General features: G+C 45.8%; 1 protein-coding gene across 6 annotated transcripts in view; it reads right to left on the bottom strand.

Moving 5' to 3' along the window:
• The window catches only part of TPPP (tubulin polymerization promoting protein), a 107,877-nt gene that overhangs the window by 76,901 nt on the left and 6,002 nt on the right, over positions 1-24,974 (bottom strand). For 5 of the 6 annotated variants that reach the window (XM_073332593.1, XM_073332594.1, XM_073332590.1 and 2 more), the window contains exon 2: positions 7,801-8,112. In XM_073332593.1, the coding sequence (XP_073188694.1) occupies positions 7,801-8,108 (308 nt within the window). In that variant the 5' untranslated portion in view covers positions 8,109-8,112. Of the gene's footprint in view, positions 1-7,800; positions 8,113-14,713; positions 14,827-24,974 lie in introns of all 6 variants that reach the window. The other variant, XM_073332591.1, reaches the window with a different exon arrangement.

Below are 24,974 nucleotides of genomic sequence, written 5' to 3'. Positions count from 1 at the left end.
TCCCTGACACTGATGTGCAGGGAGAGCTCTTCTTGGGTCCAAAGACCTTGAGTTCTGAGGGACTAAAGGTGGGCTCCCCAGCCGAGGGCCGACACATTGCATATCAGAGATAAGGATGACTGGGGATTTGAGAAGGGTATCCCCACACAGACTATCTGGCTGTCCAGCCGCCATGTCAGCGAGTTGAGGACCTGTACCAGACCCATGATCACTGAGTCCCGGTGATGGCAAGAAGGGTAGCAGACAGTGGCTAGCCAGGCTTGTAGAGGTCTAAGTCAGTCTCACGTGTTGCACTACGTGTGTGCATGACGCCACTTGACCCAGGAGGCTCAGGCACTTTCACATGGTCATGATTCAATGACCTTGAAAAGATCTCATCAATAGGGCCCTACCAAATTCATGGCCATGAAAAAATACATTATGGACCTTGAAATCTGGTCTCCCCTGGTCTTTTGTGTGCTTTTACCTTGTACTATACAGATTTCACAGGGGCAACCAGTGCTTCTCAATTTGGGGATCCTGACACAAAAGGGATTTGCAGGAGGGTTGAAGATTATCTTAGGTGTGTGGGGAGGGGTCACAGTATTGCCACCCTCACTTGTGTGCTGCCTTCAGAGCTGGGCGGCCGGCCAACAGCCACTGCTCTCTGCCAGGCACCCAGCTCTGAAGGCAACACCCCGACAGCAGCAGTACCAAAGTAAGGGTGGCAATACCAAACCATACCATCCTTACTTCTGCCCTACTGCTGATGCAGCTCTGCCTTCAGAGCTGGGCTCCCAGCCAGCAGCCGCTGCTCTCTGGCCACCCAGCTCAGAAGGCAGCGCCACCGCCAGCAACAGGGCTATCAATTTGGATAAATGGGGTTCTATTGCACTAATGGGGAAAAAAGTGTGTTGCAAACCTGAAAATGTATGCAAAATTGTGGACTGCATAGTAAGCTAATAAAAATCAAAAGTGCGGTGGAAACTTAATATTGAGGAATCTGCAATTTCTGCAATATCACAAATTAAGTAGGGCCTTACAAATAATGCATTTCTGGAATGAAATTTTAGATGATAGTAATTTGTTCTAAAATCCATCAAACATCTGGGATTTGTGAGTGTTTTCTTAAGTGTCTTCAAATATCTGGATGATTATCAAACAAAATATACATTCCCATAAATAACAATTAACTCAACTCACGTCTTCTTGTAACACACATGTTTTTTTATTTTTCCAATCATCTCAACTTGTGTGTTCTTCATACCTATGCTTCCTCTTACCTTAATGTACATTCAGAAGCCATACACTCCCAGATCTGTTCAATTTCTCTTCTACCCTGTATATAATCCTCCCACAAGAGGCCACCAGCATAGCTACAATCCAGTCTGAATTTATGTTCCCATCTAGAGACGGACAGTGACTCCGAATTTTTCATTTTAATTCAAATAGTGTAACTAAGCTACCACATGGCTTCATCACCAATGCTGAGTAATATAATGAACCTTAGCTGAGCTTCCTTTAAAAGCTAGAAGGAAAGAAAGACAGACATTTCCAGCCTTTCAAACTGTGTAGGTTCACTATAACTTGCATAGATTAAGTTTGCTTAGACTAATAAATGCTGTTCACGTTGAGAAAAGATTACTAATCCTACAAGGTGTTCAGTACCTCCCAGGGAAAGTTCCAATGTGTTCTATCAGTACCAGCACTCTGCAGGAGGGAAAATGCTTTACTGTGATTTTTTTTGTAAAAAGTATCTCTGAAGAACGGGAACCAACTGCATCACTCAGATGACTTTGAGCAAAGGAGTCAGCAGTGATCACCTACTCCTTATTTTCAGAAGCTATCCCTCATCCCAGACTACAGCCATACATATGTAGGATATAGTGATTCTGACTGAAGACTGATTTCACTAAGCTTAAATTGTCTCCAGATTCCACAAAGTTTTCCAGTTATACCCTAAGAGTATGGCTGGATCAGAAAATTGTCCCTCCTGAAAATTTCATCTGAAAATCCAATTTGGAAATGCCTCCATGGTGCCCCATTGTTCTCTATAGGCCTAGGTCTCTGACTAGATTACATCTCCCATGGTGCATCATGGCTTTCCCTATTGCTGAGCCATCATAATGCACCCTGGCAGTCCTTGGCCATGATGCATCATGGAAGATGTAGTCCATCTGGGGAACCCAACCCATAGAGGAGAATGGGATCTTTAGGCACCTAAACTACAACTCCCATGAGGCACCACAGTGGTATTCCCTCTATCAAAATTTTTCCATTTTCAGGTGTTTGATGTTGAAATTTTCTGTTGAAAAACAGTTTAGATTAAAAAATTTTAACCAACTCTGCCTAGAACCCACGTACCTTACACTAATTATTATTACCTTTCTTTAGAAATAATCCCACTGGGGGAAAACAGGACTATTCACAACAAACTACAGTTCTACTCAATCTATGAGTAAGGGTCACAGAATCTGCCCATTGATGTTTTGGTTGGGTATAGAGGGGAAGAGAAGGAAAGGAGACATTGCAGTTGTTTGAGCACAACCAGTACATTCAGTATACACCAAGCTCGCACATGTCTCCCAGGTGTCCACAAAGTGAATACAGTGACAGTGTTCTAGCAGTTGAGCCTGTTAGCCTTCTACACATAAGATTTCATTCGAGTTTTTATTTCGCTTTTTAAATGTGTGCACTGTTCAGCATTTCTGATGTTTTCACTGATCCTGTTAACACACCCATCATAATTAAAATGCTACATGAAATATGTATGTGATCTCTAGTGAAAATAAAAGCTTCCATCACAATGAACCAACTCCTCAAAACAAAAAAAATACAAAACACAAAAACAAGTTGGAAAAATAACTACTGAAAAGGGTGTACAAAAATGATGTGGTAGAATCTTTTAAGGAAGGCTTGAAATATTGAAGTTTTCACAGTTAAATGTCAGTTTTTGCTTATTTCTCTCTCCACCGATAAAATACAAAGAAATGTCATAGCTAAAAATACTAATTTACACAGAGGGAACTTTCAAAACTTATGCTGCACTTGCCGACAATGGGTGGGCAATTTGTTAATAAGAAATTAATATTCTAAAATAAATTATTTTATCTTCCAACTATTAAAAAGGCAGTGACTTCAGGTATCAACAGAAAACAGTACCTGAAGGCTAATCCTGGGTCCTGGCACCTTTGCGTAGGAGCCTCTGAAAGCCACCCAACCAGCAGTCACTGCTCAATACTTACACCCTACTATGACTCCACCTCACCTGGGCACTGAGGAATGACATTAAAGAGGCAATGAGTATGCACACGGTTTCCCAAGATAATGGAAGACTGGTTTCTCCAGTTGATTGACAGGGGGGTAAGAGGCTAAGTTCCCTTGTTTCAGCACTGTCCTTGGCTGACAGCTCCAAAAGGAAACAAGGTGGGTGAGGTAGTATCTTCTATTGAACCAAATTCTGTTGGTGAGAGACAAGCTTTCGAACCACACAGAGCTCTCCTTCAGGGCTGGGAAAGGCACTCAAGAGTGTGACAGCTAAATGCAAGGTGGAACAGATTGTTTAGCATAAGTAGTTAGCGAATATGCTAAGGGACCATTCAAGGTAAAGTGGCTCGTTGACACCTCTGCAGTCATAGGACAAAAGGAGGCAATTAGTAGCTTATAGGTTGTTGTAATAAACCATAAATCCAGCATCTCTGTTCAGTCCATGATTTTTAGTGTCTAGCAGAGTTAGGAGTTTAAGCTCCCAGGCTTGTCTTTGGAACATGTTGTGGATGAGAACTGAGAGGTCATATATGAAGTGATTGCTGAAATGTGTTCACCCACAGGTGGGAGGGTGGTTTTGTCTTTTATCAGTTTTCTGTGTCAGTTCATTCGAGAGCATAGTGATTGTTTGGTTTCACCCACTCTGAATAGATCTGGGACTGGCACGGCTACAACTACACTGCAGAGCTCCATAAGGAAGCAGCCAGCCAGGAGAAAAAAGACGGAAGACAGGGCCCTCTGAGCCAGAAGAGCCAGCACCCCAGGGCAGTCATGAGAGGAAGAACCCAGTGATCCCCATTCCTAAAGGGGGAAGCAATTAACCCTGTAATAGCTGCATGGGAGTTACTGCAGCTCTGTCATTCCAGCAAAGGTTGAAAAATCAGGAATTCCTGGGCTATTTTTATACAACAAAAAAATGTATTGGTTACCTCCTTGACAATAGGGATCACAGGGGAGTGGAAGTGGCCTGTGTTTATATCAGTGCATTCTCCCTCTAGCCCAGGGGTCTCAAACACACGGCCCGCGGGCCAGGGGTTATTTTCTGTGGCCTGCCAGCTCCCCGTGGCCCCCCTACACCGCCCCCAGCATTTACCTAGAGCGGCTCCGGCTTGGCACGCACCTGCCTGCCTGCCCTGCCCCTGCGCCACTCCGGGAAGTGGCCGGGACCTGAGGGGGGGGACGGACGGACTGGGGACGGACAGGGGTCTGTGTGTTGCCTTGGCTGCTCCTCCAGGCTGCTTTGGGGGGAGGTACCTGGAGGAGCGGCCAGGGCACCACAGAGACTCCTGTGCCCCGACCCTCCCTCCCCCGCCCCCAGGTCCCAGCCGCTTCCCGGAGCGGCACAGGGGCAGTGTAGGCAGGCAGGGAGGGTCAAACCCGCCCCCCAAACCCCTCCTGCAGCCAAACACCCATCCTGAGCCCCCTGCTGCACCCCGCACACCTCCTGCACCCCAACCCCCTGCCATGAGCTGCCTGCCGCACCCTGACCCCCTGCCCTACCTTGCACCCCGACCCCCTGCCGCACCCTGCGCCCCTCCTGCACCCCCTGGGGGCAGGGAGGGGGCAGAGTTGGGATGGGGATTTCAGGGAAGGGGTGGGAAGAGGCAGGGCAGGGACGGGGCCAGGGCAGCGTGGCGGGGGGAAGGGAGGGTGGTCAGTGGTGCAGCCCTCGGGCCAATGTACAAGTCCTCATGTGGCCCTCATGGTCATTTGCGTTTGAGACCCCTGCTCTTGCCCCATGTCCCTAACGCTCCACACAGTGGTACAAGTAGAATTCAGGTCTTAGAGGTACACAGCACCGGCTAAAGGGGGAGAGGGTGCGTTACCTCCCCACGTGACCCAATCCACCCTCAACCCGGGGCCATGCACTCTCCCCCTCCTCATGATCCATCCCACGTTACCTGGGCGGGGAGCGCTCCCAGTGGGTGGACAGAGCACAGCTACTGTGTGGGCTGCTAAGAGAAGAGGGGGCTTGCTCCTGGAACAATAGCCACTTCACAGTCACACCTGCTTTGGGAATTGCCAGCAGAAGAGCTTCAAACCAGCTCCCTCTGACAGCAAAGAATATTTTTTTCAGACACGCTGGCAACTGAGCCCCATACCGGCAGCTCCTCTGGCAGAGCTGTACTGCCCCCAGCCCCTCCCCTGGCCCTTCCACACAGCTGCATTTCCTGAGTCCTGTCCGGGGTCCGTACAGCAGCCCTGCTGGAGGACAGGGCTGGGGGGACAAGGTGGGGGGCAGTACAGCCGTGCCGAAGGCGCTGACGGCCTGAACCACATGGCTCTCCTGGAAACCGCGGCGGCGAAAGGAGCAGACCATGGGACCACTGGGCAGCCCTACATTGGCAGCTCCTCCGGCACGGCAGCCCCGCCCCCAGCGGGGCTGCTGTACAGACCCCAGACCAGAGACGCAGGCACGCAGCTGTGTGGAAGGGCTGGGGGGCACTACAGCTGCGCTGGAGGAGCTACGTGTTCTGCTCCTTTCGCTGCTGTGGTTCCCGGGAGAGCCCCGAGGTTCAGGGCTCTCCCGGGAACTGCAGCGGTGAAAGGAGCAGAACTTGGGGCCACCAAGAGGCCCCATGTCGGCAACTCTTCCAGCACAGCTGTACCGCCCCCAGTCCTGTCCTCCAATGGGGCTGCTGTATAGACCCCGGACAGGAGGAGATGTATGCATGCATGCAGCTGGGTGGAACAGCTGGTGACGGTACAAGCATACCAGAGGAGCTGCTGGCCTGGGGCCACCCGGTGGCCCCACGTTCTGCTCCTCCTGTGTCTTTCCGGTACCCCGTATTGGCTATAAATAGCTTAGTGGTATGGCGTACCATATCACCCTACTTGCACCACTGGATCCACACCTCATTCCCACAGAGCATAAGTGAATCCACTCCACCCCAGGAGGCATCAGTTCTGAGTCCTCGGGATCCATCAATCCTGTGCACAGCCAGTTTCTGCAATACTAAGGGCCTATCACATCATTTACTGCATGGAAACTGGCCTGAGAAAGTAGTCCTTTGTCATTTCCTGTTAGGCTAGCAACAAATAAATATTTAAGTTGATCAAAACCAAAGAATACTTGAAAATAGAACATTGACATCTTCCATCAAAATTAATTAAAACACAAAACTGAAAGGCCAAACACCTCCAAGCTTAGCCATCCACTACAGTGGGCTAGTTCACTGATAAGATTCCACTTGAAATACAGAGCTTGGTTATAGTAACAGAATCTCCAGAAAAATACTGTCACGGGAGCAGAGATGGCGAGAGGCTAACCCAAGAACAAAAGGGTTCGAGTGCCTACGCTGGCTTGTCAGCTGAAGACAGAGCAAGAAGCAAACAGCCATGAGAGGAAACACACTCACCACAAACAGCATTTTTTCCCCTCTTGGAAAATGACAAATGTTAGGAAAAAGCCAGTGGATGAGGTTGTTCAAGCATAAACAATGGATTCATTCAAGAATTAATGACATGATGTCCTATGACTCGTGTACATCACATTGGACAACCCGTGAAGGGTAAAGGGCCCTTTCTTCTCTGTATTTCTTATCTTTGGTGGGCTCTAAGGGTCAAATTTTCAGCAAGTCTCCCTAATTGAACCTGCAGCTGCCTCAGTTTGCATGGCCTCAAACCAGCATTTACACATGAAACTGTGGGTAAGGGCATGTCCAAACATATACTCCTGAAAACTATTAGCACAATTAAGGAACCTTGCTGAAAATTTGTACTTAAATAAAACTAAGTGTTGTGCAACTTAAACAACTTCTAAGGTAATGGAGTAGAGGGCCTAATTAGCCAATATGTTTGTGTGTCTACATCTGATCAAACGTAAGCAGTTTGGAGGGGGGAGGCAAGTAAGATAGCAATTTTAGGGCTTGATGCAAAGTCCACTGAACTAACTGTCTTTCCATTGACTTCACTGGGTTTTGGATCAGGCCTTGACTAGTTTTTCCCCTGGGAGGTTAGGATTCCAATTTGGTGGTAATTGGTAAAAGGTAATAAATAAAATTTGCTTGGCAGTGCCAATCTATGGGCAGCATGCACATGCATTTTCATTACCAGTACACCATCCAAGTTTTGGTGGCTGATAAGTAGAAGGCTTCAGCCACAAAAAAATGCATGGCGTATTAGCGATGTAGATGCATGCCCATGCCACACAAGTTTGGGACCACCAAGAAAATCTTATTTATTACCTCGGTCAAACTGGATTCTTAGCCTCCAAGGTGGGAAAAAAACCCAAAAACTAGTGAGGGTCTGTGGCAGCTCTTCGGACTGCCCCAGCTGGTGAATCTGCCCTCTGGCTTACAAGTGTGTTTAAAACCTGTAGAATTATGCATGGGTTAACCCCTCACTTACCACTGACTATAGCCTGACTTGAACCAGAGCCAGGGTGTAATTGTGGCAGAGGTACATGTTGTGTGCTGTACCTGCTATTGCTCAATAAAATGTTAATTCTATAAGTCACGCCAGCTTTGTGGGGTGAGGGGAATATAAATATAAACCTGGAGGTGGGTGCAAAGTATAACAAGACAAGGGAGCGAGAAAAGGGAAGGAACTTACTTGATTTTACTGAAGACAATGTCAACATCTGTGATTGTCACATTCTTCCCATCTATCACATGACAGTCCTTACATAATTTTGACCAGTTTTTCCCATGCATTTCTTTTCCTGTGGCTCTGGTATCTCCGTGGATGGCAAATTTTCTAAAAGTCTCTTCTAGAGCACTAAGCTCTGCTGCCATAGCCCCTTCGTGGGAACTGTTGGACTCATAAGATAGCCTTTTGGCTGCTCTCTCTTTTGCTGGATCTGCAGGAGACTTTGGAGGGGTCTTGTTTGCAGGTTTAGTGGACTTTGTTTTGTCAGCCATCGTGCTGCAAAGAGGAGGGGAAAAAAGATCATTGCATTTCCTGCAGTTTAATTTGCATAGTTTACCCTCTTTGTTAGGTTGTCCCTTGAGAACTAGACTTTCCACATGCTACAGTCCATGTTACAATCTGTGAAGGGCACTTATGCTACACAGTTAGTAGTAACTTGGCACTTTCTAGTAGTGTTTATGTACATGGAGACCTAGTGCGGGACAATCCAGGGTGCAAATCTACAGCACGCTAGCTGAACATTAAATGGCAGCATGGACCCTGCTACTGCACACTAAATATTTGAAACAGTAGTACATCAAAACACACTATGGAAATTTTAGTGCCTGGAAGCAAGGTCCACATGGCCAGAGACTCTGGTTAAATTCTTGGACGGTACCCTTCTCTTAGCAAAACTACTACGAGGTAAAAAAATCTGAACTGACCTGCTACAGTATGTTGGATTCAACACCTGCAGGAAGTAGCACTAGAAAAGCATGTTCCTATTCCAGGTGACGCCATTCAGATTTGATTTCATCTGGTCCATCTGTTTTACTTTCTTTCACTCACAGTCTGATATCAGGGGTGCTAAAACAATTTTTATAGTGGGGATGCTGAAGGTGGAAACCATGTATCTGGGTTGTTATTACTACTTCAACCCAGGGGGTGAGACAGCACCCACAGTACCCCTACTTCCAGCACCTATGTCTGATATGCCCTTCTGGAGAAATTTTAGCACGCTGCTAGTTAGCGTAACAGCTGTTTGCAGGCAGCATCAAGAAGAAGCAACAATACAAAAAAGCAGTACAATTTCTTACAATTAGAATCCTCCAACATTGATTACTCATCAGAGCACTCATCAGTGGAAAGGGGAAAATACACAACTCCAATCCAGTCCAACCCTCTCTGGATATGGGCGGAAAACTCTGTACTAACTGTGTGTTTGCTTCTGAAATGGGTAAGAGACCACATCCTTTTAACACAGTTTAGTTAGTTTGTGTAGAGAATACCACATGTGCCCAAGTGTGCGTTTTACTTCTGAATTACGTGCAAAATTCTTTTTGTTTGATTCCCAGTGCTCACATGTGACAGCAATGAATATGATATCATGCCTAGATTAGATTTTGGCTCAGTTTCTGCCTCCCCTCAGGCCAGTCACCAAATTATCTGATGTAACCTCAGAGGACTCAGACATACCCATATTTCTCCTTTTCCTACTCAGCCTGGGTCCTGCACTCTGGAACCGCAGCTGACCATAAGCTATTTGTTGTGCAACACCTGCTGATCTATTTGGGGCATTTTCCAGGATAGAACCTGGGTCCCAAGGACATACCCTTAACCTGCCCCAATACCCACCAGATGCATAGCAGAAACCAGGCTGTATTCAATCTTGTAGCGTGGGTACAGGTTGTAACAACATGCAACTAAAGACTGTACCACTGGAATTCACACTCTCAATAAGGCACATAAATTTCATGTGGCCAATGATTAGCATCTCCCACTCTTAGGCAGAAGAGGGGAGAAAACAGAAGGACAAAGTTTAGTACCGGAACAGTAAATTTCCTTTTTTCTAGTATTTGAGATTTGTTGTGTAAACTATAGTAACGTAATTGTCATTTGAATTTTCTACCTTAACTCGTTCTTAAAGTTACTTCCCGGACAAAAATCTTTAAGAAATCACTATATTATTTCACATTTACCAGCAGGACAATACATTTTCAGAATTTATACTCTTAATAAAGCACCTAGGTTAGTTCTACACAACTCTCAAGACCATCACAGGTTTTTCCAGACATCATATTGGCTCCCTTAAAAAATCATACACAATTATTGCATATATCTTTACCTATTTTCAACAGAGTGCATCCTCTCTGTCGGAGTCTTATTGAGAGCTGAGAGAGCAATCTATTGTGAAGTAGGAGGTTATAATGAACTTCTTGAAGCTAGAATTTTGCAGCCCTACACTATAGGCAATCTTGTAACAAAGACTACTACAACAAAGGGAGCTTTGTATTGCCATTACATAATAAACTTGCACCACATAATGTGTCCATAAGGGATATTGCTCAGACTGTGAAGCGGCAGTGTATAATATTAAAGGTTTAAATAAAGACTCAGAGAGCCAAATAAATTACACTAAAAAAGGAGAGGTCTTCATACTAATAAGAACATAAGAACGGCCACAATGAGTCAGACCAAAGGTCCATCTAGCCAAGTATCCTGTCTTCTGACAATGGTCAATGCCAGGTACCCTAGAGGGAATGAACAGAACAGGTAATCATCAGGTGATCCATCCCGTTGTCCATTCCCAGCTTCTGGCAAACAAAGGCTAGGGACACCATCCGTGTCCATCCTGGCTAATAGCTATTGATGGACCTATCCTCCATGAATTTATCTGATTATTTTTTGAAACCTGTTACATTCTTGGCCTTCACAACGTCATCTGGCAAAGAGTTCCACAGGTTGAGTGGGTATTGTGTGGTAAAAAAAATACTTCCTTTTGTTTGTTTTAAACCTGCTGCCTATTAATTTCATTTGGTGACCCCTAGTTCTTGTGTTATGAGAAGGAGTAAACAACACTATTTACTTTCTCACACCAGTCATGATTTTATAGACCTCTATCATATCCCCCAGTAGTCATCTCTTTTCCAAGCTGAAAATTCCCAGTCTTATTAATCTCTCCTCATATGGCAGCTGTTCCATACCCCTAGTCATTTTTGTTGTCCTTTTCTGAACCTTTTCCAATTCCAATATATCTTTTTTGAGATGGGGTGACCACATCTGCATGCATACCATGGATTTATATAGAGGTAATATGATATTTTCCGTCTTATCTATCCCTTTCTTAAGGCTTTCCAACATTTGGTTCGCTTTTTTGACTGTCGCTGCACATTGAGTGGATGTTTTCAGAGACCTATCCACAATGACCCCAAGATCTCTTTCTTGAGTGGTAACAGCTAATTTAGACCCCATCATTTTATATGTATAGTTGGGATTATGTTTTCCAATGTGCATTACTTTGCATTTATCAACATTGAATTTCCACCTGTCATTTTGTTGCTCAGTCATCCAGTTTTGAGAGATCCTTTAGTAGCTCATTGCAGTCAACCTGGGACTTCACTATCCTGAGTAGTTTTGTATCATTTGCAAATTTTGCCACCTCACTGTTTACCCCTTTTTCCAGATCATTTATGAATATGTTGAATAGGTCTGGCCCCAGTACAGACCCCTTGGAGACACCACTATTTCACAGAATATCAGGGTTGGAAGGGACCTCAGGAGGTCATCTAGTCCAACCCCCTGCTCAAAACAGGACCAATCCCCAATTAACTCATCCCAGCCAGGGCTTTGTCATGCCTGACCTTAAAAACTTCTAAGGAAGGAGATTCTACCACCTCCCTAGGTAACGCATTCCAGTGTTTCACCACCCTCCTAGGAAGGAAGTTTTTCCTAATATCCAACCTAAACCTCCCCCACTGCAACTTGAGACCATTACTCGTTCTCCTGTCATCTTCTACCACTGAGAATAGTCTAGATCCATCCTCTTTGGAACCACCCTTCAGATAGTTGAAAGCAGCTATCAAATCCCCCCTCATTCTTCTCTTCTGCAGACTAAACAATCCCAGTTCCCTCAGCCTCTCCTCATAAGTCATGTGTTCCAGACCCCTAATCATTTTTGTTGCCCTTCGCTGGACTCTCTCCAATTTGTCCACATCCTTCTTGTAGTGTGGGGCCCAAAACTGGACACAGTACTCCAGATGAGGCCTCACCAATGTCGAATAGAGGGGAACGGTCACGTCCCTTGATCTGCTGGCTATGCCCCTACTTATACAGCCCAAAATGCCATTGGCCTTCTTGGCAACAAGGGCACACTGTTGACTCATATTCAGCTTCTCGTCCACTGTCACCCCTAGGTCCTTTTCCGCAGAACTGCTGCCTAGCCATTCGGTCCCTAGTCTGTAGCGGGGCATTGGATTCTTCCGTCCTAAGTGCAGGACCCTGCACTTATCCTTGTTGAACCTCATCAGATTTCTTTTGGCCCAATCCTCCAATTTGTCTAGGTCCTTCTGTATCCTATCCCTACCTGCCACCGTATCTACCACTCCTCCCAGTTTAGTATCATCCGCAAATTTGCTGAGAGTGCAATCCACACCATCCTCCAGATCATTTATGAAGATATTGAACAAAACCGGCCCCAGGACCGACCTTTGGGGCACTCCACTTGACACCGGCTGCCATCTAGACATGGAGATATTGATCACTACCCGTTGAGCCCGACAATCTAGCCAACTTTCTACCCACCTTATAGTGCATTCATCCAGCCCATACTACTTTAACTTGCTGACAAGAATACTGTGGAAGACCGTGTCAAAAGCTTTGCTAAAATCAAGAAACAATACATCCACTGCTTTCCCTTCATCCACAGGACCAGTAATCTCATCATAGAAGGCGATTAGATTAGTCAGGCATGACCTTCCCTTGGGGGTGAATCCATGCTGACTGTTCCTGATCACTTTCCTCTCCTCTAAGTGCTTCAGGATTGATTCCTTGAGGACCTGCTCCATGATTTTTCTGGGGACTGAGGTGAGGCTGACTGGCCTGTAGTACCCAGGATCCTCCTTCTTCCCTTTTTTAAAGATGGGCACTACATTAGCCTTTTTCCAGTCGTCCGGGACTTCCCCCGATCGCCATGAGTTTTCAAAGATAATGCTCAATGGCTCTGCAATCACAGCCGCCAACTCCTTAAGCACTCTCGGATGCAACGCATCCGGCCCCATGGACTTGTGCACGTCCAGCTTTTCTAAATAGTCCCGAACCACTTCTTTCTCCACAGAGGGCTGGTCATCTCCTCCCCATGCTGTGTTGTCCAGCGCCACAGTCTGGGAGCTGACCTTGTTCGTGAAGACAGAGGCAAAAAAAGCACTGAGTACATTAGCTTTTTCCACATTCTCTGTCACTAGGTTGCATCCCTCATTCAGTAAGGGGCCCACACTTTCCTTGGCTTTCTTCTTGTTGCCAACATACCTGAAGAAACCCTTCTTGTTACTCTTAACATCTCTCACTAGCTGCAGCTCCAGGTGTGATTTGGCCCTTCTGATTTCATTCCTACATGCCCGAGCAACATTTTTATACTCTTCCCTGGTCATTTGTCCAATCTTCCACTTCTTGTAAGGTCTCTCCATTCTGAAAACTGACCATTTATTCCTACCCTTTGTTTTCTATCTTTTAGTTTTTATTACATTTTTTGGTATTTTTTCTACATTTTCAAATATATTGATTTCAATTACAACACAGAATACAAAGTGCACAGTGCTCACTTTATATTTTTTTATTATAAATATTTGCACTGTAAAAATGATAATAGTTTTTTTCAATTCACCTCATACAAGTACTGTAGTGCAATATCTTTATCATGAAAGTACAACTTAAAAAAAGTCGATTTTTTGTTACATAACTGCACCCAAAAACAAAACAATGTAAAACTTTAGAGCCTACAAGTCCACGCAGTCATAATTCATATTTAGCCAATTGCTAGGACAAACATGTTTGTTTACATTTACAGGAAATAATGCTGTCTGCTTTTTATTTAGAATGTCACCTGAAAATGAGAATAGGTGTTTGCATGGCACTTCTGTAGCCGGCGTTGCAAGGTATTTACGTCAGATATGCTAAACATTCATATGTCCCTCATGCTTCAACCACCATTCCAGAGGACATGTGTCCATACTGATGATGATGCATTCTGCTCAAGAACGATCCACAGCAGTGCAGTCCAATGCATGTTCATTATCATCATCTGAGTCAGATGCCACCAGCAGAAGGTTGATTTTCTTTTTTGGTAGTTTGGGATCTGCAGTTTCTGCATCAGAGTGTTACTCTTTTAAGACTTCTGAAAGCATGTTCCACACCTCGTCCCTCTCAGATTTTGGAAAGCACTTCAGATTCTTAAACCTTGGGTCAAGTGCTATAGCTATCTTTAGAAATTTCACATTGGTACCTTCTTTGTGTATTGTCAAACCTGAGGTGAAAGTATTCTAAAAACGAACAACATGTGCTGGGTCATCAAATATACGGCAGACTGCGGCTAAAAAACAGAACAGGGACATACAATTCTCCCCCAACGAGTTCAGTCACAAATTAGCGCATATTTTTAAATGAGTGTCATTATCTCTCGTAAATGTAAACAAACTTGTCTGTCTTAGCAATTAGCTGAACAAGAAATAGGACTGCGTGGACTTTCTAGGCTCTCAAGTTATACATTGTTTTGTTTTTGAGTGCAGTTATTTTTTGTACTTAATTCTACATTTGTAAGTTCAACTTTCATTATAAAGAGATTACACTACAGTACTTGTAGGAGGTTAATTGAAATACTGCTTGTGTTTCTTTTTTACAGAGCAAATATTTGTAATCAAAAATATATCTAAAGTGAGCACTGTAATTGAAATCATATATTTGAAAAAGTGGGAAACATCCAAAAATATTTAAATAAATGGTGTTCTATTATTGTTTAACAGTGAGAGTAATCGCAATTAATTTTTTTTAATCGCTTGATAGCCCTATCTATAATTTATCTGTACAAATCCTTGGTTACACTAGGAAGCTTAGCAAAAAAGAATACCTTGTATCTTGTTTAGGAAAAACACTGATTCATCATCAACTGAAGCTACATCCTTCCAAGCAATACAAATAAAATACTTCAGTAAGCTTTCAAGGACAAATGTTCACAAACCCCTTGAAAACAAAAATTAAGAGACTTAATCAGGCACAGAATAGCAAAACATGAAAGCTAAGAAACTAACTCCATTAATTTTACATTATTTCCCATTAATCAAAAACATAATTTCAATTTAACTTATCAAAAACTATATAACCCAGCACAATCATGGGAACGAGATTTATATTCCAAAGTGAATATGGACTAGTTGTATATTTTTAAAAAGTCAAGCATGGTTATGAATTTAGGACGGGGTGGGCAAACTTTTTGGCCCGAGGGCCACATTGGGGTTGTGAAACTTTATGGAGGGCCGGGTAGGGAAGGCTGTGCCTCCCCAAACAGCCTGGACCCCACCCCCTATCTGTCCCCTCCCACTTCCCACCGCCTGATTGCCCCCCTCAGAACCTCCAACCCATCCAACCCTCACCTGCTCCTTGTCCCCTGACCGCCCCCTCCCAGGACCCCTGCCCCTATCCAAACCCCCTGCTCCCAGTCTCCCGACTGCCCCGACCGCTATCCACACCCCCGCCCCCTGACTGCCCCCCAGGACCCCATCCCCTATCCAACCCCCCTGTTCCCCATCCCCTAACTGCCCCCCCAAGAACCTCTGCCCTATCCAACCACCTCCTAACAGGCCCCCCTGCTCCCACACCTATCAAACCACCCCCCTGCTCCTGACTGCCCCGATCCCTATTCATACCCCCGCCCTCTGACTGCCCCCGGGACCCCACCCCATATCCAACCCCCCCCTGCTCCTTGTCCCCTGACTGCCCTGACCCTATCCATGCCCCCACCCCCTATCCAACCCCCTGCTCCCCGTCCCCTGACCACCACCCCTGAACCTCCACCCCATCCAACTGCACCCTGCTCGCTGACTGCCCCCCAGGATCCCCTGCCCCTTATCCAACCCCTCCCCGCCCCTTACCACACTGCTCAGAGCGGCAGGAGCTCACAGCCACACCACTGCCCTGCCTGGCGGGAGCGGTGGGCCAGACTGCCAGTGACACAGCGTGCTGAGTCTGCAGGGAAGGGGCCAGGGGTAGCTTCCCCACCCGGGAGCTCAGGGGCTGGGCAGGACGGTCCCGCGGGCCACTGTAGTTTGCCCATCTCTGATTTAGGATTAACTAAAAAGGATTTTGATTCTCCTTTACATTCTAAGCAGCGGAAAAGGAAAACAAAAACACCAGCTTCTGTGCAATTTTAAGGGAAGAAGAACTTGAGAGCACTGTATATTTAAAAACCTGAACATTAAAAAGTCAAGAAATTCTAAATAAAGGTTGAATTAAATACACACATACAAAATATGAAAATATATAATTAAGGTTACCCAAACAACTGTAATTTTGCTTTTCTTCCCTCAACACCACCCAAAAAGCCTACTGAACTATGGGGGGGGGGGGGGGAGAGTCATCTAAAACTTATAAACTCCACAGAGCCAGCCTGAGCACTTTTTAGCAGGCCTGAGAACCAATGTTTTGCCACCACTCTCTTTCCCCCACCCCACCCAAACATCAGTCCACCATGCTCACACTACTACACAACAAAGATGGCCTTAGGATATTTTTGTCCCTTCTTGGGTTTGTTTGGGGTTTTTTGCGAGGGGTGTGGGGGGGGCAGGGCCGGCTCTACAGTTTTTGCCGCCCCAAGCACTGAAAAAAAAAAAAAAAAAAAACTGCTGCCACGGACGGCAAAGGGGAGAAGCTGCTGTCAATTTGCCACCGCGGCCGGCGGAACATAGAAGCTGCCGCCAAACTGCCGCCCCGGCCAGCACCACTGAGGGGCTGCCGCCGAATTGCCACCACCACAGAAACACTGCCGCCCCAAGTACCTGCTTGGAACGCTGGTGCCTGGAGCCAGCCTGGGGGGGGGGGGGGGGATGATGACAGGGAGGAGAGGAAACAAGGTTAGTTTTTGGGATGCACCACAAATGTAACAGACTCATGTTCATAAAAACATTATGTGCATTTAGGTCTCTGCTCCTTTAAGCCTCCCATTGCTGGATATCATCTCTGTGCTGAAGCCTTTGCACAGCTGCCAACATTTTAAAAAAGCTTTGTGAAATAACTGTTCAAATGAACTGGGGTTCCAGGATGCCTTTGGCCCAAACAACTGGAGGATTGTGTGTGCAGCCCAGTGAATCGTACATATACTGTGCTTTATAAATACTATTTCATTCTCACAAACTACAAACTGTTGTTCCCCCTTCCAGTTTGAGGTAGGTAAACATTATTGCCCATTATAGAGATGGAAAAAGTAAGCTGTAAAAGTTAAATGATTTGACCAAGGCCACAGAAAGATTCAGGTTTGAACTAGGATTATAATGTGGACGTCCTTTATTTACAGTTCCATGCCTAGTCCACTAGATCACGTTCCCTCCCATGTTACTGAACTGCCTTTCTTTGTGGTCACAGATTGCCCAGATTAGTCACTGCAGAGGTGCCAACTCAGCTGCAAGCAACCAGCCCAGAGCATAGTTATCCAAGTACCATCAATGGAAGCTGCATAATGATCTGGAATCCTCCCAAAAATGCAGGAACCTACAGCTAACATGTCCGTGCATCCCAACTGCCAGTGCTGGGTAGCCTTAGAAGACGCACGAATACCCTGTGATCTTTAGGACACAAACTTTCAGCCCTAGTGATCAGTTTACAATGATTTGCATCTGTTTATTTTGCTAGAAAGAGGGCTGTACACTTATGGCTAGAGCCCTGGGATGTTTTAAATGAAAGCAGAGATTGTCTTTTCTATTTACCAACCCTCAAATATGGAAGACCTGTGGGTTTCACTGGCTTTAAATTTCCTGTGGGGTTTATAATTTCAGTAGTTTATAAACTCTACAGAAACATCTGTGGGTCTTGCATGTTTTAAAGCAGTTACTGCAGACGGTGTCCAGCCCAGCCCCTTGTGACCTGCTGCACCAAGGCCCTGACATTGCTTCGGAAGCAGCAGAGCAAGTCAGTATATTTTGTGTAAAAGAGGCACGAGCCAGCATGAAGCATTCGGAACATTGATGTTTCTAGTGTAAGTATTGTTCTTTCTCCCACCCCACACAGAACTAGACAAAGGTATCACTCCTCACCAATGGCAGCCTATTAACTCAAATGTAAGATATCTACACCAAACCATTTCTGAGTTACGACATTACAACACAGCATTAGAAAACTCTCTAAAGTGAGATCACCTACATTTTCGAACCTCCCTATTTCCTTTCCCAAATGCCTTGTCCAATTTGTCTCCAGCTTTCCAGAAATATTCTGGCCTGGCACCGGACCACACCTAAGATTTCAAGTAGCTTGCTTTCAAATGGGTGTCACCACAGGTTTATAATGGAAGCCTTGCTTCAACATTAACTATGGAGAGACACTAGCTTTTGTATCAACTGAAATGTACATTCTAGGATAGAGGAGTCAAGGGGTTAGAGCAATCCAGCCAATTTATTCTACTAACTATGCAGTGTATAATTTACAGCCTCAATTTCTTAGACACAATCCAGCTAAGCTGAGAGAGAGCTGTGTATCTTAAAACAGTTTTGAATTATTACTCTCCTCGCTGATCAGTAATTTTTTTTTCCCTCTAAAACTATTCACCAGCTGGCTGCGACAAGGTCAAAAGTCTTGTGAACTAAATAAGTAAAGTTTTCAGTCCACATTATTTACAGGAACAGAAGACATTTTTAAAGACAGGCACACAGGGACAAATCCTGGTTGGACTCTCCACTGAGGTTGGGAGAAAAAGAATCAGCAGTTTTACCAGCTACATTCTCCCTTGCAAAGGAATTGCCATGAGCTTATCCACCCTGCCTCCAGCCCCTACTTACTCCAAACCCTAAATTTTAATGACACAGATGTGGAACCACTGCTCCATGGGAGCCACTGTGAACCACTGCTCCATGGGACACCAAAGATGCAGCTTCCCTTGACTGGCCTCTACATAGCCTGCTTCCCACCCAAAGGAGAGAACTGTGGCAATTCTGAGCCTTCCATGCCTGTAGAGTGGGACAGGAAGAGTTGAGCCCACAGTGAAAAGATTACATTTATAAGAAAATCTATTTCCCTACAGGTTGGAAAACTTCATCTCAGATTGCAACAATTCCTTCAAGCATTATATCCCAGGGTGATCATTTTTTTTCTAATTTGTGGGGCAATAGGTTCCTACTATCAACTTCACCTCTAGTCAGTGTATGCCTCCCAAACAACTGTAAGCCTCAGATCATAGGCCTTCTTTTACTTCCACTGAAGATAAAATTGCCAGGCATAGATACCAACCCTCTGAGTTTTCAGACCCTACTATGAGTTTATGGAGAGGAAAAAAACTAGTCTATGGGGAAATCCCATCTGATTGGCTGCCCCATTTCCCTGCCTGCTAAATAGGATAAATGGGAACAGTCTTTATGCAGATCAATGAAAACATGTACTCCTTTTCTATATGCATATTTGTTTAGTTGGCTGAGTGGCAACTTGGTGGCATTTCTCGGTCTGTAGCATGACAAATTTTGAACACTGCCGGAGATCAATTCCAAAATGGTAGGGAATATCCTAGGTATCAGTGAGCTGAACTCAATTTCAGTGAAAAATCAGAAAAACCAAAAGGTAGGAAATGAGGGGGGAGGACACGCATAGGGTATGTCTACACTGCAAGTAGACCCCTGTGATGCCAGCTGACTGGGGCTCACGGGGCTTGTGTAGACAGACCCCCCCACACACACACATCCCCGGGTCTTTAGAGCCCAGATTCCTGCCCAAGCTCAAATGTCTACACCGCAATTAAACAGCCCCTTCGACAAAGCCCCACAAGCCCAAGGCAGCTGAAAGGTGCCAGCCACAGGTTTTCAATTGCAATGTGAACACACCCTCAGAGCCAGCAGTTTCAGCTGCAGTTTCCACGGTAAACATCTGATGAAGTGAGCTGTAGCTCACGAAAGCTCATGCTCAAATAAATTGGTTAGTCTCTAAGGTGCCACAAGTACTCCTTTTCTTTTTGCGAATACAGACTAACACGGCTGTTCCTCTGAAACCAGCCATCTCAGTAATTCTCTACAGATCAAAGAAATGGTTGATGGCAGCCATTAACACCTTCCAGCATAATATCTGCCCAGCCTTCCACTAGTTTAACATGCTGACACCATGAAACATTTCTCTTTCAGAAAGGGAGTTAAAAAAAGCGGTAGGAGGGGGGGGGGGCGCGCTGTGGGGGGAAGAGTGGCCCAGCTCCTGGCATGGGGCAGGAGACAAATAGGTAACCCTGGTATGAAGGAAAATAGGGATGAATGGGGGACAATAGTATGGGGGGCAGGGGACATGGGGTGACACAGAACCCCTTGTATGTGGCAGGGAGGAGAATAGTGGGAAGGGGGAAATGAGGGGGGCAGGTGGCGTACTGGACACAGAGCCCCTGGCACATGGCAGGGAGTCCCTGAAACAGAGGAGGATGGGGAGGTATCTGCACAGAGGGAGGTTTGTTTGTTTGTTTTTGGAGGGGGGGGGGAGTGGAACGGATGGATGCAAGGAGCCCCAGTGTATGGAATAAGCTCAGCCTACAGAAGAAACAAGGAGTGCATAATCTTCTGTCAGGACATTTTTCACCTCGCCTTCACAAGTCATTTTTACTCCCATCCAAGTCTGCTTGGAATTTTCCTCTTCTTGTCTGATTTCACTGTCACAACAGTTCCAGCCTCACCTGCCACAGCTACACTGTCAGTTTCTGAGGCCAGCCAAGCAAAGATTTCTTCCCCCTCAAATACCTTCTCAGCTGGTCCTTAAAACTGAAAAGCCATATGTACTTAAGTTGGATAATACACAGTGCTCAGCCTTCATCAGTAGCCAAGTGTATGACCCTCGAGTTTTATGTTCCTTACAATCTTGTTTATTTTCAAGTATTGGCAGGTATGCCATTGACTTCAATGCAAGTAGGATCAGAACCCATATTTTTGGGCAATTTGTGGAACGTATAGGCTAGAATTTTCAAATTTTTCAAATTCTGAAGCAAAATAGTGATCAAAACATCACGTTAGTCAGTCCTCATTTAGAAAATATTCGGCACAATTAGCAGGTGCATCCAACACTGCTTATATCCTTCCGAGCAATCTAAGCAAAAGGCAGAAACACAATTTTTAACAGAGCATTCTACATGCTGTTTATACAAGAGAGATTTTAATTGGTTGTAACTATAGTGCCCTTGTTGCCAAGACGGAGACTGCTCTGCGGGGCGGTTCCTTCCCAAGAAGCTCCTTTTCGCCCCAGCAGCACCTGTTCCTAAGCCCCCGGAGTATATATACACACACACCCCTGAATAGTACAAATATAGTACAAATATAGTGAAGGGAAATATAGATGTGCAGAGTCATAAATGGGGAAAAACAAGAGGGGTAGAAGATAGGGGGAGAGGTAGAACAAGGTAACATCCAACACGAGGACCTGCGGAGACTAAGCCCTGCATCTAGACTCAGCGTTCCGGAATACTGGGCAGAGTTCCAGTCCTGCAGAGTCTTGGCTGTCTTTGGTGCCAGTAAACTTTCTCCAGCAAAACCCTGCAGTGCCCTCTTCAAACGCTCTCTGCAAACCCACACAGAGCAACAACCTCCCAAGAGGTGCTGCCTAGGGGGAGGAGGGTCACGTGCTCCCCCTTCCCCAGCTTTCTGCCAGGGTTTATATGCATTGCCCTAAACCGCGCTGCATACCACCAGAACCTTTAAATTGGAGGTTTTCAAACTATGGGGCACGCCACCTGGGGAGCACAAAGGAAAGTTCAGGGGAGCCAGCGGTGATGCCAGATGGCTTAGGCTTCAGCCCAGCACAACGGGGCTCGGGGCGGGAGTGCCACGTCCACCCCCAACTCACCTCTTTTTGTCTGGGTGGGAGGGGCATAACCAAAATTTGTAACACAAAGGGGAAGCTTAGCTCAAAAAGTTTGAAAACCGCTACTTTAAATTGGCCCTCCCACTATCAACAGTTACACATTGTCTCTGCCCAAGGCCAAGTCACAACCCCCAGTACTCACAGCCGCGTACGGCTGTGCACGATAGTGATACTGGGTCCAGCTCCAGAGTATCCTTCTCAGATGATTCCTCCCTGGCACAGTGCTCATCTGGCTCCCATCCTGGGGCATCCCTGGTCAGCTGCTGTGTCCCTCCTGGGCTTTGAATCAGTTCTTAGCTGCATAGGTGGTGAGTGAACCGGTCCCTCGGGGAGGCTAGCCCCCAGCCCCACCCCTTCTGCCCGAGGCCCCCCCCGCATGGTCGGAGGATCCCCAAGCCCCACCTCCCCCTGAGGCCAAAGGAGCCCCAGCCTGCCTGCCTCAGCCACCCTGTGGGGGAATGAGGGCAGGGCCTCAGGGGTGGAGCGTGGACAGGGCTAAGCCTCCCCTGGCCTACAACACCCGTTGTCCATGCTTGGCTGCTTTGCTAAATGAGGGTCTGCTCACTGTAGGCCCTCTTGGCTGAAGCTACTGGCACACACATGCCCCTGTGGGTCCTTCTATCTTCCCTTCCCTTCCCTCCCCCTGGAATAAACAGCCCTTCCTCTCCCTCAGGGCAAAGTTTTAAAGGGGCCATGCTCTCTAAACCCCAACAAAAAATAATCCTTGTTGTCCACAGCAAGGTGGGCAACTCTAGGCAGCAGATCTCCAGCAGCAGACCCAGGTCCCCTACTGGTTGAGAGCATCCCCAGCATCCAACCCACTGTAAGGGATCCAGGCTTAGGCAGTCTGGTGCAGAAGTCTCAGGTGGGATGATGTCTGACCACCAGGGATGGGAGTCACCAGGCAGGCGTTGGAGGAGCGGCAAGGCCAGGTCCCGTAAGCAACCAGGTCAGAGTCTGATCAAGGTCGAAGACTGGAGATCAGAGGCAGTACCAGGCTAGCATCAAGAGGCAGGAATAGGGGTTGAATCCAGACTGGAATGAGAGACCGGAGATCAGAAGACAAGGCAAACTCCGGCGTTGAAGCAGTCTGAAGTCTGTGTGGTGGCCCAGACAACTTCCTGGGGCAACCCCTGGGGTTAAGGAAGGGCACTTGGACAAATCACCAGGCCACAGGGTACTGTCACTCCTGGTCTCTTGGGTGGTACTTCCTGCAGTGCCTAGTCTCTGCAGTGATCCCTGGATGCAGCTCTGCCTGGCTGTGGGGTGGCACTGTGGGAATATCAGACACCCCAAACTCTGCAGAACTGGGTTCTAGTCCCTGGGTCCTTACACCCACAGGACCCTGAGGGTGGAATAGGTTCCCACAAGGCAACTTGCTTCCCCCCCCCTCCCACCCTGTGGTATAAATGATCATACATCAGCACATGCCCAGGCTGCCCTTCCTTGGAGGAACAGCTAGGCTGGCTGTCAGGCACCAGCTGAAGTGCTACCACTCACCATGGAGGCAAAAGGACAGGTCCGTAAGGCATGAAGTCAAGGGCATGTAGGTTTAGAGTGGCCATTCAAAGTACAGCATTCTCTTCCCACATTGTCCCTTCCTCATTCCTGAACTGTTGAAATGCTCATTGCCGCCAATTTACATACACAGTAATAATAATAAATAATAATAATACTGATTACACACCTTTCCTAATGCTTCTTTTAGTTTGCAAAATAGTATTTCAGACTTTTATGAAGTTACACATGCCATTCAAGAGAACTGCTTTAGATAAAAGAAACAAAAAAAAGAGACTTGATTCTGATCTGAGAACCAAATGGTTGTTATTGTTTTATTACAAAAACCAAAGATAACTACCTTTATAATTTATAAATGTTGCAAGATTGCTGATGTACATAAAGTAAAGTAAGTTCAATTTCCACAAAGAAAACAGAAACTTCCTCAGGTTGCTTAAAGGGGGAACACACCACAATATTAACCCTTAAAAGCAAGGTTATATCCAGTTAAGATATCCTTCTTTAACATACCTTAACACACACATACACATACACACACAGCTAAATTCCACCGCTCTGTAAATAAGTCACATACACCTCTGGCATGTACAGTAATATCATACACACACAACATTCCTCACAATCACATTGTAACAAGAATTTTTTACTCCAACCGGCAACATCAGCACCTCAGTACGCAGGTGAATTGTATGATGAGTTATTCTCCACCTTACTAGCTTTGCATCACCTGAGGATTCCTCCTACATTGAGTCTATTCCCAGATCTGCTGGGTTGCCATTTGCTGGCAAAGTAGCTCCAACGGACTGTAGTGGAACAAAGAATCAAGCCCACAATATTCTGCAATTGTCCATGCATAGGAAGGAAGCAAGCCAACAGGTCCACTACAGGTTTCACAGAAATATATGAACAATATTCCACTATTTGCAATGAAAAGGCTGGGTCCAAATTCACTTGATTACAATACAGCATGAAAGGAGCCACCACTATTCAGTCCAGTCATTTCCTTGCTATGCTGTGAGGAAGCGGCTGGACAAAATAGTCATACAAAGTGATAATTTCAAAGTTTTTTTTTTCTATTTTAGCCTGGTAGCTCTTCTCAACTGTCTCCTGTATTTCATTAAATAAACAGCTCCAGAGTTCCAGCAACAGTAGCCTTTAATTCCAGATAAGAGCCTGGGCCAAATTAAGTCAAGCCACTAACCTTGGGAGAGCTTCCGTATCAGCCTGAACCACTCATGTTCTGACCTCTTTTCTGTAGTATACTACTATTTTGAACTTCTATAGCACCTTTTCATCTGGGGATCTTAAAACACTTTTCCAAAACATTGCCTAATGAGGACTCAGCTCTCCAGGAGGTAGATAAGAGATCATTTCACCCACCACTAAAATGGGGAGGAGCACAGCAGCTGTTCAAAAGCGTACAGCAATTCTATACAACTAGTTAGCACATGGAATACTGTGAACAACTAAAAATCTAGCAGGAAATCAGTCAGAATGTAATTAACAGAAATGGAATTTGGTCAGGAAAATGGAGTTAACAGCCCTATTATTACAATAAGCACCGTGGAATTTTTAATGGCCAGTCATGACCTGTTGAAAAATTGGTCAGGATGCAGAAGAGAGACACAAAAATGATTTGAGGCTAGAGAAAATGCCTTACAGTGAGAGACTAAGAGCTCAATCTGTAAAATTTATCAAAAAGAAGATCAAGAGGTGACTGACTTGATCACAGTGTATAAGTACCTTCAAGGGAAAAAGTTACTAAGTATAAAGGGCTTTTTAATCTAGTGGAG

The sequence above is a fragment of the Lepidochelys kempii genome, chromosome 2 (genome assembly GCF_965140265.1).
Source record: "Lepidochelys kempii isolate rLepKem1 chromosome 2, rLepKem1.hap2, whole genome shotgun sequence".
Classification (NCBI taxonomy): domain Eukaryota; kingdom Metazoa; phylum Chordata; order Testudines; family Cheloniidae; genus Lepidochelys; species Lepidochelys kempii.
This window is presented reverse-complemented; position numbering and strand designations above follow the sequence as displayed.